This window comes from Haplochromis burtoni, unplaced genomic scaffold (genome assembly GCF_018398535.1).
Source record: "Haplochromis burtoni strain Fernald_Lab_line unplaced genomic scaffold, NCSU_Asbu1 Contig_235, whole genome shotgun sequence".
NCBI classification, from domain to species: domain Eukaryota; kingdom Metazoa; phylum Chordata; class Actinopteri; order Cichliformes; family Cichlidae; genus Haplochromis; species Haplochromis burtoni.
The window spans coordinates 665,291-680,217 of record NW_024582596.1 but is presented as its reverse complement, the minus strand read 5'-3'; the positions used below and the strand labels follow the sequence as shown (position 1 = coordinate 680,217).

Sequence of the window (14,927 nt, the reverse complement as noted above, 5' to 3'; positions counted from 1 at the left end):
CTCTTTCTTTTTTCTTTTCGCTCCGGGACCGTGTGTACATAATTTTGTTCACCTCATGTAAACATGTGACGCAAATGACAAGAAAGCTCCTTGAATCGTTGAATCCTTATGTCTGTGTAAGTGAGAGGAAAATCCCTGAGGCAAAGTAGCTATACACTCACACTAGAACATGATGAAATTGGTCATAACAGCACAAACAATAGGGAAATCTATGTTAAATACAGTAAATACAGTGTTGGGCAAGGAGCATATTGAGATTAACCAGGATAGATGACAAGAATCTCTGCATCAGTCAAAGTGAAAAGACTGACCTACATCACACTGACTACAACCTAAAAAAATGATTCATTTACATCATCGATGTAGAGTGTCTCATTGCCAAACAATTCTAAACCACTGAGACTTTTACTTTAAACATATGCATTTCTAAAATGATGCTATCTTTTGATTGTGAAAAACACACAGAGATGTGAATGGGACGGCAGACTACGATAAAATCAACGATGGACTACTTAGAAATCAATAATCATCCTAAAAGGTGTAAGAAACATCCCAGCACAGGTGCCACACAGCCTCCTAAAGTATGATGTACATAACACATTATCACCCACCCTTAGGCAAGCTTTCACAGCAGCTTTAAACTCAGTGACAGTGGAGAAATGCCCCTGACCTTCCACTGGCACTGTTTCTGTGGTGATGGCACATAGTGTGCCAAAATTACATAAAGTATTTTTAAAGTAGACAATTTTAAGCATAATTGTCACGTGACTCTGTGTGAATTACACCTTCTGTAAACATTATCTTCTGTCTACTCAGAGAGACCTGACTACAGAAAATCATCAGTGTTTTGAGTTTTCTACAGTATGAAGATAGTACCCTGGGGATGTTTTGCTAGCAGAGTGATAGATAATTTATGGAAAGTGTCAAAACACCACAGTAGCTTTTGCTTGGAACCAAAACTTAAAGGCAATCTCCAAGCACTTCAGAGACCAGCTACTCCTAAAGCTCGGACTAGGATAAATATGTTCACATATACTCACCGTCACTATTGACACACTGGACCTGAGGGATCTGGGTTCCTGGTCCACACTTCTCCTCATTATCTGGGATACAGTCCTCCAGTTTAACCACCAGCCAGTCGTAGCAGCTCGGGTCTTCACATGGTATGGCCTCCACCAGGTGGGGGCAGTTTCCTGTCCCACCTGTTGGTTCATTGATGATTCTCCTCTTCCTCAATTTAAAGCCTTTGGGGGAACAACAGAAATCTAATGAGCTACATGATCTCAAACTAATAAACTATGGCTACCCCTGTGTGTAAGCTTGTGTACAACTGTAGCATATTTTTTCACCAGATGTTTTTTATTGAAATGTTGCTTTTAACAGTCCATTGTTACATGTAGCACAAGTGACTGAGATCATGCTTTTGCTGGAGCAGCTCCAAAACTGTGGAACGGTCTCCCTTTAGAGATTTTTAGTTTTATTTTCGTTGTTTTTAGTTGATTCTATGCGGTTTTATCTTGTTTTTTTAATATAGGGCTGTTTTAATTTTTATGTATTGTGTGTTTTATTTATTTATATTTGCTGTTTTCTGTTATTCTATTGTTTTTGACCTATTTTCTGTACGGCACTTTTGTCCTGTGCTGGGTATTTTAAAGTGCTTTATAAATAAAATTGGATGGATTAGGAGTTAAATTAACAAAGATTCAAAGAACTTTGCATGATGAATAATGCAATGCATATATCCATCACACCCGCTACTTCCACAAAGCCACCAGCATTGTGGAAAACCCCTCACACACAAGCTTCAATCTGCTGCCTTCTGGCAGGTACCAGGCGCTCACTGCCAGACCGCGAAACAGTTTCTTCGGCCAAGCCGCCAGACTCCTGAACACACTGGACTAACACACACACACACACCTTCATATATCAAGTTACTTTCTGCACAACCTACTGTCATTGTTGCGCTTTTCTATTGCATGTTTGTGTCTGCGCTGTCTTGTGCCTGTATTGTTCTGTTTCTTTTGCAATTTTTGCACACTTGCACTTTATGTAGTCCTGCGTTGATTGTCTGTTATATGTTGCACATGACTAATACCTGAAGACAAAAATTAATTTGGGAAATTGTTTGATCGGCAAGAGTTGAGGTGGGGATTAGGGTTGTATAAACGAAGATGAGGACTGAATGCTATACTCTCAGTCATCACTGACTTGCTATCTGCAGAGTGTATCATGGATGCAATAACTGAAAGGCAGGAGTGAAGGCTATGTGATAAGTTATGAATCTTTGTTTTGACATGAAGATTTTGGCTCTGTTTGTTTTTAATTTTGCATTATTCATTGTGTCCTAAAACCATTTCACATTTTGAAAAGGCAACTGTCATCTACTAAATTCAGTCAGCTGTGGCTAATTAACATTAATTAAGATGATAGCACTGCAGTTTTATCCAGGTCACATGTCTTATTCTTGAACACTGCTGACTGCATAAATTGAGGACACATAGCTTGGGACTTGGTCAAGGATGTCATAGGCTGTCTATATAGTAAAACATGATGGCAACCTCCCTCTTGTGGAATTCAGAAAGTGAAATGTATGTGACATAGAAAACAAGTGCTCAGTTTGCTGTTGAACACTTACTTTGATATAAATCTGACACTTTTTTTTACTGTTTTGACACTGTACTGTACCCCGGTAGATTTTACTGGGAAAAGATGTGTGTGCAGTGAAGACTTTCAGTTTTAAAAGGTTTAACAAAATTCCTTAGATGCACTTTTATACATAGTCCCATATTTTCAGACGTCCAACATTCAAAACTGACTGAAAAGCAGTTTCTTTATTCAGTCATTTAGTCAGTCACAAATGACCTGAAGTTCAATTCAAGTGTTGAACTATTTAGTGGCTGTTCACTGGAAATGTCAACATGAGGTCCAAAGAGATCTTGATGCAAGTCATTCATGAAAAATTGAAATAAACCTATGAGAGAGATAGAAAATACTTTAGGAGTGGCCAAGTCAGCAATTTGATGTATTCTTTATCCAGCTCAGTGACATTGGAAGGACACAGGAGAAGAATAAAGTGGCTGATCACAAAATACTTTCCTTGGTTAAGAACACTCTTAATGAGGTCATTTTTCAAATCTACAATCAAGACACACCTTTCTGAATGAAATGCCTTCATGAAGGAAAATCATTGGCTTTACAGTAAAATTTCGCACCCCTGGTAAAACCCAACAACAGGAAGACAAGATTAGATGTTAAGAGAAAACAGTTCTGAAAAAAATAGTTCTGAAAACAAACAAACCAAACAAAAATAAAAACATATGAAAACAAGATTAAATTGAATCACAAGAAGAAGGAAGAGAAAAGCAAAGATAAGGAAAGGAACGCCTCATGATTCAAAAATTACCACATGGCATGGACATGTGAAACCAACTCACTAGTGTTTATTGATGACGTGACTGCAAATTGAAGTTGCCAGATAATTTCTGAAGTGCACAGGTTATACTCAGGACGACAGCTGCAAAAAAGGTCTGACAAAGTATCTCAAGGGAGGGAATGGACTGACAGTGACACACGATAAAAGTAAATAAAGCCAGAAGGATCCATTTCAACAATTTCTAGTCATCCTTTTAATTTGATGTTCTTCATTAAGGCAGAGTCATGGTGGACACTGCTGTTCCAGGGATAACTAGAGATGAAGCAGTGACTGTGTCAACTCTACCGATGGACTAACATCCCCACGACAGCAGTCAGAGACCCATTCCAACTGTATGGCTTCTGTAATTGATTTTGACTTTATTGTCAACATCAAGTTTAACATTTGCAATACACAATCAAAAACGCAGTAAAATACTACAGAATATGAAGGTAGAATGTTTTGTACATTGTAAATCTGGGTAAAAGTCAATGCACTGCAAATTTTGTTGGCTTATTTGTTTTATTGGGGCACAATAACAACCGTAGGGCAGATGAAGGGGTATGCGATTTTTAAAGGGAGATTTCAGGAAAGTAAACCCTACAGAACTCCTTTGATTGGTCACTTTATGACACAATATACTATTGTAACCCTAACAGTATCTCTTACCTTTCTTGGCTACCTGGTCTTGACAATTTTCATACGTGCAGGGTCCCCACGTGCGCCACGAAGATACCTCACAATCAACAGGACAGCTTATGTGGCAGAGTTGGGTGGTGTTTGGAGGAATACCCAGACAAAGCTTACTGTCCACTGGCCGCAGTGCTATAGAGACACAGACAAGGACAAAGACACAGTGTTAATCTATGCCAAAAAGGCTTTAAGACATAGTTTAAAAACAAACTAGCTCATTAAAATGGTAAATGGACTTATATAGTTCTTATATAGGGCTTTTCTACTCTACCTGAGCACTCAAAGCCTTGTAAAGTGATTAGAAAGTACTCAGCTATCTGTTCAGTAAGTGGTGCTGAGGGTGCTAATCCATGTATTTTCCGCATATACCCACAGTCATGTGACTTCTACAACACATGACAGACGGCATAGTGAGTCCTGATTGTCAGTTGACCTCTGCTCCATCAGCTGCAGATGGCTGTCTGCAAGGTCGTCAGGCTGATGAGTCATCATAGTTGTGTCACAGCAGAACTCATGCACATACAAATTGCTTAGCCAAAGGTGTGTCCTTTAATAGCGTTGCTCGGTAGGCAGTAGACGACATGCCCTTGAGTGCTAATGTGGCAAAAGCTGGCGGATGAGCAATCCAGTCACTTTATCATGGACTACTGGTGGTTCTATTGTTAATATTTTGGGAATAGCGGGTAAGATAGAAAGCAGACATTTTCTTTCTCATAGTGTTACAACCACCACTGCCCTGTGATGCTCTGGGTGAGTGAACGAGAGCTGGGCCCCAGAGCAAGAGTTTGTCCATTTGAGTCACTCCTGTCATATCTAATTTTCTTTCTTGCTAGAAAGTTCAAAAAGTACTTCAAGCTGAGATCTAGGCTGGCTTAAGTTATTGATGTGATTTATAGACTGCCATTCAACAGTTATTCAACATCAACAAAAAGATTTTTTAAGTTTGCAATCTGCAGCTGTTTGGAAATAGGTCCAGAGGACCTCCTCATCTTGTGTAAGTCTACAATTTTCCCTCTTGGAACTTTTTGTTCTCATTCCAAGATATTCCATCTTTGCCTCTCTTTGTCTCCAAACTGCTCAGTTTGAACTTTACCTCTGATATACTCATTTCTAATCGTATTCCTCCTGATTACACCTGTTTTACAGGAGGAGATCACTGACATGGGTTTTCATCATCAGGCTGTCCAACCTCTCCCTGAATCGTGCCACTGTTCCTGCTTGTCTGAGGGCCTGCACCATCATTCCCATCCCCCAAACACTGGAATAGACAGCCTCAGTGACTACAGACCTATAGCTCTCATGTCTGTAGCCATGAAGTGTTTCTCAGCACACCAGAGACTGCCTGCCTCCCTCCTCGTTCAACCCCCACCAGTTTGCTGAAGAAGCAAATCAGTCCACAGAGGATGCCATTACTATCACCCTTCACAGAGCACTGAGCCATCTTGAGAACAGGAAGATCTACATGAGGATGCTCTCCGTGGACTACAGCTTAGCGTTCAGCAACACAATCCCAAACATCCTCATCACCAAACTGGGCCTCCTTCAAATCCCCCCTTCCACCTGCTCCTGGATCAGGCCACTCACAGAAGGACTCTACTTAGACCTAGTCCAATGCAAGGTTGTTATCGTTAACAAAAACTAACCAAATAACGAACACTAAAAGTAAAAAAACATTTTTGTTGGATGGATGATGGATGTAGAAATAAAAATAAAAAACGAGACTTTGTAAAAAAAAAAAAAAGGAAAACTAACTAAAACTAGAATGATCTTTAACAAAACTAACCAAAATTAACTGAATTTATATAGAAAATGTGTTTAGTTTTCGATGATGTGTGTGTCTGTCATACTGTCATACATTTGTCCAGACACGTGCAGAGGGTGGGGGTGGAAGGGGCTTGAGCACCGGCCCCTTTCCCGATGGTGCCCCAGTTTTCTTTTTACTTATTTGAACCATTGCATTAATCAGCAGCATTTGCAGAGTTCCATATTGACTTGTCTGATGCATACGAATATGTAGAAGAAATCTACCTACACTCATTCATTGCCCGATGTTGTAATTGTGTCTACTAAATTCATCTTAATTACAAAGTTACTCTGCCATTATTACAGAAGAAAGTGATACGAATGATTCATAATTGTTAAATATAGAGAACATACAAATAAATTATTTATAAAATCAAAATTATTAAAATTAGGAGATTTAGTGAAACTACGCACACTATTAATTATGTTTAAGGCTAAAAATAATATTTTGCCCTTTAAGTTACAAAGAGTATTTTTATTGTGTTCAGGGGGAGAAGACAGCAGAAGGAAATTTTATTTTAAGCATCAGTTAGCTAGGACTACACAAAGATTAATGAGTACAACGGTTAGGGGTATATGACTGTGGAACTCACTTCGTTATAATTTAAAGAATTGTATAAATTTACATTGTTTTAAAAAGTGTTACATGCTTAAAACAATAACTCAATATGAAGAATGTGAATGAAATTGGAGTTCATTGTAAAAGGATCCATTATAATTTTTTGTTTTATTTATTTTAATTTTATTTTTCTCCTTGTTACTATGTGGAGTGGTATATCCTGATTGTAAATTTGTTGTTTGGTTTGGGTTAGGACCGGAGATAAATGTTAATATTAGTTTGTTCCCTGATTTTTGGTTCCCACTTGTAATATAAATTGGATTGTAGATAGGGGGCGGGGTTTAATAAGAATATTTTCTTCTTCCTGCTCCTTTTCACACATGGTTGTAGTGATTTATTGATAGAAAGTGTGGTTGGTTTGTTTGATCTGTTGTACCAAGTGTGAAATAAATAAATAAATGAATTGAAATATATCTTTTATAGTTACCTGATATCAATGGATGTTCATCTGCCCTACATTAATATTTTTTTTAGAAAGAGCCCACAGGTTCATAGGTGTGAATGTGGGCTGTCTGTGTTGGCCCTGCTACAGATCGGCGACCTGCCTCTTGCCATACTAGCTGGGATAGGCTCCTGGGATAGACGTCTTCCTGATGTATGTATTCCACTTGATTGTACATAATCCGCTTGTTGTACATACTACTGTTCTCTGAAATGTATTCTTGCTGTTCAGCTATTTATATTTGTATTCCATCCACAGCTTGTGAGGTGAATCCACAATTTTGCTGTACGTGTGCAATAACATGGCTATTCTATTCTATTCTATTCTATTCTATTTTTTCCTTCTTTTTTTTTTGGCAATGCTGACACAGGCAATACATGGACTCTACAAAGGTTGCACAGGAAGTTCAGCCCCTCCATGTCTCCGAGCACAATCTCAAGAGCATGGAGGAGATTCTCTGTGCAAGGAAGAACAGGATGGGCAATCTCAGAGCTCCACCAGTGGAGTCAGTTCTAGATTCCTCCTGGTGCATGACAATACCTCAAATGCCTCTATGCAGGCAGTTCCTGGAGGATAAGGAATTAATACCATTGACAGGCCACCATGCTCTTCTGACCTAAACCCTTCTGGGATATTATCTTTTGGTCCACCCCAACACTGCTAGGTTGCACCTCAGATTGACCAGCAGCTCCAGATTTGGAAGGAGACCTCCCAGTATCAATGATACTGAAAATAGCTGTACATAATGTAATTTCTGTGAGACCGTTATGAGTATTGTTTTTTCTAACAGTTAAAATTCTATTTGTGAAGAAACTGATGAAGTCGTTACCAGTGAAGGTTAAAAGCATAACAGAGCTCTGACTCTTTGTGACTCATTCTTCTTTGTGCTGTGCTTCCCAACACTGCTCTGTGCTGCTATGCACCAGCTGACTAATAACCTTATTGCCAGTTCCTTTCCAGATGAAGATTCATTGCATCAGAGTTAGACAGCTATTATATATAGCATGCCACAGTTTCATGCCCTGTAGGTGTTGCATTGATCATAATGTTGAGTATTCTGAGATATTAACGTCTCAGTCCCACTGGGGTTTGCTGATCATCTTTAGAGAGCAAATTCCTACATTACAACAACTTAATTATCAGCCAATTAGATCCGAATTAAAAATCACAAGTTCTGCAATGACAGTAGCTCTAAGAAATTATATCACTGCTGTGGTCAAAAGCAATTTACTAGTCAGCAACAAAATCTGTTTGTTTTTAATGTTTTGGTAGAGTTTGGAACAAATATTAGAGCATAGTTTAATTAAGCATCTGTTGAGAGGTGTGTGAGGCCACCAGTGTAACATGTGCTCAATAGAGCTCACTTACCCATCTTAAAATATCGCAAGGTTTCAGATTCTTTTGTTTTACTGGGATGTTCTGGCAACAAAATACTAATAATCATACCAGAAAAAATTAGGCTAAGCAAAATAGACAGGTGGAGCTGGATTAAGTGGGATCAGGATACACAAAGTGACTCTAAGACATTCCAGTCAGTAATATGGTCCTCTCTCTCTTTGAGAGAAATCTCTAAAAAGGAGCCACTAAACCAATCAAAACCTTAAGATGGATAAAGTCACTAATTTACAGCATTCAATAAGTCACTGAGTTGCTAATACAACATAAGTTTTAATGCAATAATAAAAACTGTATGCAAACTGAGAAAACATGAATAAAGAAAGAAAAACACATGAAAGTATTTTTACCTGATGGCTTCACTGCGAAGTTCTACGAACATTTCTGCTCATTTCCATCTCCACTACTCATAAGAATGACCTCAGATTTTAAAACCAGTCTCACCAAGTTTGAACACAGCAATGATCACCCTGCTTTCCAAACCAAATAAAGATTACGCCAGCCTCTCTGACTGTCAGCTGCTTTCTCAAATCAATACAGACATTAAAATTATAAATGAGGCTCAGGCATCTAGACAAGACAAAATCATACCAATTCTAATTCATCCTGACCAGACTGATGTTATTAAAGGTAAACAACTTTTACTTATCAATAAATCTCACATTTTAATCTTATCCTCACGCTCCACAATGTTACTAGATAAGGATGTCTTCTCTTTGCTTCGCTCTTTACATTTTTCATAGAGCCAGTAGAGGATTTAATCAGACAAAATGAAAATATCAAAAATTTATTCAAACAGCCACCATAGACCATGAAGCCATTTTTTATGCAGATGATATTTTATAAAAATACAAATGTATAATTTCTGCATTATAAAAATATTAATTAAGCACACAACAGAAGGAAAAACTCAATATAAAAATGTATCAAATGGGATTTTAGATGCATACACTATTCCGAAAACACCCGTAACACCTAAATGCAACCTGGCAGTGCAGTCAAGACACTGATCAGCTACAGCATCTTCCCTGTTGGTTTGCCACATCCTGTTGTCTCCACAATGCTGCGTTCTAAGTGACTTGTTATCTGTCGAACTGCAAGGTTCCAATGTAGCCCTTACTGTTGCCATTTTTAAAGTGTAAATTACAAAATTATATAAGTATTGTGAAATAGAAGAATCGAAGGGTCCTCTGATAAATCATAAGCCTGGAGATGGAAATGTCTTAAGTTAACCAGATCAGGACCTTAATAATCAAAAATTATTTATTAAGGGCTTCTGACAGAGAAACAGTTGCAAAGTGCACAGAAAGAGTAAAATAAATAAGAAATTAATAGAACATTAATAGACACAATAAAATAGAACAGGTACTTTTAAAATAAATAATTCATAATTCAATGAACTAAAAGTAAGCTTTTTATTCCCAGGCCAGTGGTCTAGTTCAAGCAACCAAAACTGCATTTACTCTAATCCACTTCCCCCTCAGGGTCAGTTTCACTGACTGTCAGTATCCCACTTCTGTCCAACCCAGTTAATTTTGGAATATTCTCGATCTCCTCATCTGAACCTGCATGGCGAGGCAACACCGGACTGAGCCAAGTCAAGTTTAGCACATTTCTCTTCCCGTCTGTGTCCCTGGCTCTGGTCATGAGGATGTTGTGTAATGGGTGTCTGTAGTTCACAAGGGTGTCTGTAGAGCCACACCTTTCTTTTTTTGACCCTCCTCTCATCCCATTTGTAAAAGTACATTGATGTTTCTAGCAATATTAATGAATGGCTGAGTGCAACTGGCACTAATCAGTATACTCAGGTCAGTACATGATCTAATTAATAGAAATACTAAATCATAATGTGTTTTTTTTGGTTTTCAATAAAGTTTCGTTTTATTAATTCTATATTTTTGTTTTAAGCTGTTTCTTTTTCGATTTGTTCTTTGCTGGTTTTAAAGACACTTTCAGTCCAATGCTCGTACCTGCAGGGGGTTGTTTTCCAAACCCAGTTTCAACCTTGCAACCATGCAAATGAAACTGTATAGGATCAAGTGTGAAACTCCTATCAACTATTTGGGCTGAATTTTGTAGACCAGATAAACTAAACAGCCCTATTTTGAGTTGTTAGATCATGCCATCATGTGAAAATGACTTCTGCATATTTTTAAATTACACTTTATTATAAATTCAACATGATGTCACAAAGTTTTGGATGTCTTAACATCAGGTTTATTAATGTACTCTGGACTCTCTACTTTTTAGGACTGGGATTATAACTGTAATTTAAAAATCAGATGAAAGTTCTATGATTATTTTAATCAAAGAACAAAACACATCAAATGCATTCAGTTAGAAAGTTCTACAAAAAGGCAGAGATGGGGGTTGTCTGTGGAAGGAAAGCTCTTATTTCACATCGAATCCTTAAGAAGTGACAATAGTTTCAATGTAATTGATTTGAATGACAAGGACTAAAATGAGACAAGCAAAAATTCCTAATTTTAACATGTTCCTAAATGTTAGGAGCATACAAAGAAGAGGATTGGTTTTATAACATCCATAACAGGGCTGGAGCCTATCCCAGCTGTCATAGGGCGACAGACCCTGGACAGATCACCATTCTGTCGCAGACACATAGAGACAGACACCCATTCGCACTCACATTCACACCTATGGGCAATTTAGAATCATTAAGGCATGTTATTTAACTAATTGCAAGCCTTTCTACTGTGGGAAGCCAGAGTAACCGGACCAAACCCAGACGAACATGAACATGCACACAGAAAAGCCCCGGCCAGATGGTGGAGTCAAACCCAGGAACTTCTTGCTGTGAGGCAACAGTGCTAACCACCGCACCACCGTACATCTCTTTTTCTTTAAAAACAGTGCTCTGTAGTGACCAAGACATCGATTTACTGATCCACACTACTAGGATCTACAGCAATGACATCAGAATTTCATTCCGACAGGAGCATTGTAGTAGGGATGGTAACAAAGAGAGGGAAGGTAATCAGAACTGAGGGGAGAAGGCAACTGAGGCAAACACTGAGAACAGATACAAGTACCTTGGAATCGCACAGGCAAATGGGAACCATGAACAGAACAGCTCTTTACTGTCTTTACTTATTGTACATGTACAACGAAAGAGGCTGCTAGAAACGCCACAACCCCAAGTTGGAAGGAGACTGTGGACTAGTGATTGACAGAACCACTGTCCAGGATTAAAAAGCAAACATCTATGAGTACATCAGGAAAATGGCCACAACTGATCATGTGCTTAGTGAATACCTCAGACAGCAGAAACCCAAGAAAGAAGTGGGACAAGGAGGTCATGGAAGAACAGGCCCCTGTATGGCATATACCACTGGCAGACAGCAGAAGTGACTCATATCAAAATTCCTACCAATAGCTTGACAAAGCTGAACACAGTGCACTGCATATGGCAGCACAGGAGCATGCGACATCGATAGAGGCTGCCATCTACCACACCAGGCAAGACTCAAGGTGCAGGATGTGTGAAGATGCCCTGAAAGATTCCAGCACATACCAGCAGGGTACAAGATGCTAGCAGGCAGGACACACATGCAAAGAAACTGGACAAGCAGAGGAAGAGGCCTATAACGATAGCTGTAGCTATACCAAGTGATAGCAACATCAGGAAGAGGGAACACAAGAAGCTTGAGAAATACCAAGGACTGAGAGAGGAGCTCGGGAAGATGTGGAATATGAAGGCAATAACTGCCATGCAAATTATATCCACTTGTATATCTCTTCTAAGCCCCAAGATGTATCTAAACTACAGATTTTGCAAAGGTGATTGGACTCTATTAAACATTGGATGGCTAACCATTTTTCCAGTTTAATGGAGAGAAAACACAAGTCCTTGTTTGAACCTAAGGTTAAGGTAATGCAAACTCTCGGTCTTGCCATATTCACTACACAAAGCTTAGCAACTTTTAGCGCAGCTTTCACTTTAGAAACTTGTGTTAAATATCTGGCATTTATCACAAATACTGTGTCACATTCTGAACTGTAAATTGTTATTGATGAATTTACTTCATCATGTCTACATGCATTATTTATTTGTATTAGAAAAACCTCCCTCACTAAGTCTTCACATTACACTCTTGCTAATTCAAATACACCAGCTTTCCGTCAACGTCAAAGTCCACTTTAGAATCTTTTTTTGACTTTTAGAGCTCAACATAGCCAAGCATCAAGAACTTTTACAGACGTACTTTTAATCCATACGTCGCAAGCAGGTCCCTGAGGGCTGCTCAAAGCCTGCTCACTGTGCAGCATGCAAAGCTGAAAACTATATTAGACAGAAACTCTGCAACTCTCTCACTCAGCTAAAGATCATTTTAGCATTTTTGTTATGAAGCACTTTTTATATTTATCTTGGAAGATGCTATATCAATAAAAAATTACTTTTACTTACTTATCATTGTGTAGCTGTTACAGACTGAATTTGGAAATTTTGGAAATTTGAATTTGCGTGAAAACAAGCTGAGGAATTATTAACAAATACTAGACTTTTAATGGATAATTTGTTTTACTGTAAACACATTTAGAAATCCCTTTTATAGTCTTCCTGACCTCTTAAAGCACTTTAGACTATAACATTTATACAGCACCTGACATACGTGGCTTATTTACAACCAACATTGATATTTTTGGACTGTGAGGAATAAGCCAGAGTGCTCTGAACACAGCAGGGCTTGAACCAGGAACCCTCTTAATAAGAAGTGACAGCACTAACCACAATGCCACCATTAAATGCTTAAAACTAGTGGTGTACGATACTGCATCGCCGATACCAATACTTTTCTATAAATAAGGTGGATGCGTCATTGAATTGCTAAATCTCAATTAATTTTCATGACCTTAAGTGTCTTTTGTGATGTTTCCTTTTTTATTATTAAATAGTTAAATCCCAGGACATAATTAGGACAAAGTTTATAATTAAATAGAAAATGCTGTATTATCAATTTTTTTAGAAAAATCTTAAATTAAAAAGTGCACGCAAACTGGTAAACAAATTAAAACAAACAAGTCCTGTTGAGAAGCCCCCAAAGCGTCACGTCACGTGACGGCGCAACATCTGAACACAAGAGGGGGGGACAAAGTGTGCCTGCTCTGTGCTGACACAGGAGCGGTGAGTCTGGCTGTTTCGTCTTTCATCTGCAGCACTGAAAACAAGAGCGGAACTTAAAGTAAAGAATCGATCTCATCAGGCTATCTCGATCCGATAGTGATGACGACTTGGTATCGATACAGTCAATATTTGGATCGATCCGCCGACCACTACTTAAAACCAGAGTACAGAAAACCTGGCACATGCCTTTGACCAACAACAACTTGGTTTCAAAACAACATACGTTGCAGAGTTGGAAAGTGACAAAGTATAAATACTTTATTACTGTAGGTAAGTAGAATATTCAGCTATCTGTACTTTATCTCAGTAGTTATTTTTCTTGTTTTTTACTTTTTACTTTTACCCACCACATTTCAACACAAATATCTGTATTTCTACTCCTGACATTTTCAAATCAGGCTCATTACTTTAGGTTCAAAGGTATAATTTATAGCGTTATACTCAGTAGTTTAAGTGGGCCGGGAATGGGTGCAGGTGTCTGTATGTTGTAGTGAGCATCTAGCTTAACCAGCTCTATCCTGGCCATTTGTTGCCACTTCACTTTTCTTTTTTCGACCATTTTCGTTCTGTTAATGCAAATGGAATGAAACTTCCCAAAGGTGTGTATTTTTTTCAGATTTTTTAATTTTCAACATCAGCTCCTTAATAATGTCAATAATATTCACTATACACCAAATTGTTCCTCTTGGCTCTATCGTGGCCATTTTTGGCCAATTGAAACCCATTATAACCACCTTTTTTGATTCCTTGTTACTGACAGTACTAAATCATACAATTTAGGGTAAATTGCTTTCATTCTAAACTCAACACATGAAAATTGTATTTTTTAATGTTTTTTACCAAATTACATAATTTACCCATTTTTGGCCAAGCAAGCGATTTCATGTAATAATTCTCGTTTCTAGTAGCGGCCTTTGATGGCTTACCACACTCCAATGGACCAAAATAATGAAACAATTTTGACATAGGTTTGATCTTAAGGATCTAATAGTTTGTGTTTGTGCATGACATCCCTAATTTCCTTCGGGATTAATAAAGTATTCTGATTCTGAAACATGTATTTTCAAGATAGACTGGAATAAATTATGACACATCAAACATTACATAATAATGGATTGGATTTATATAGCGCTTTTCAAGGCACCCAAAGCGCTTTACAATGCCACTAGTCAGTCACTCTCACATTCACACACATAAGCTGCAGTGAATTTCTGTGGATGCAGGCTGCTGAGCTTTGATGTTTATGGGCTCAAAATGTAGTCATAAATATTTTGTACTTGTAAAAAAGATTTGTATGTGTAAAAAGAATTTGTGTGTGCGTAAAAAAGATTTGTGTGTGCGTAAAAAAGATTTGTGTGTGCGTAAAAAAGATTTGTGTGTGCGTAAAAAAGATTTGTGTGTGTGTAAAAAAGATTTGTGT

The 14,927-nt window shown here is 38.1% G+C and overlaps 1 protein-coding gene across 1 annotated transcript in view; it reads right to left on the bottom strand.

The window, feature by feature from the left end:
• thsd7aa (thrombospondin, type I, domain containing 7Aa) overlaps window positions 1-14,927 on the bottom strand; it is a gene marked incomplete in the record, with an annotated part of 199,123 nt that overhangs the window by 100,579 nt on the left and 83,617 nt on the right. The window contains 2 exon segments of the mRNA XM_005937818.3: window positions 1,041-1,244; window positions 4,082-4,237. Of these exon segments, the coding sequence (XP_005937880.2) occupies window positions 1,041-1,244; window positions 4,082-4,237 (360 nt within the window).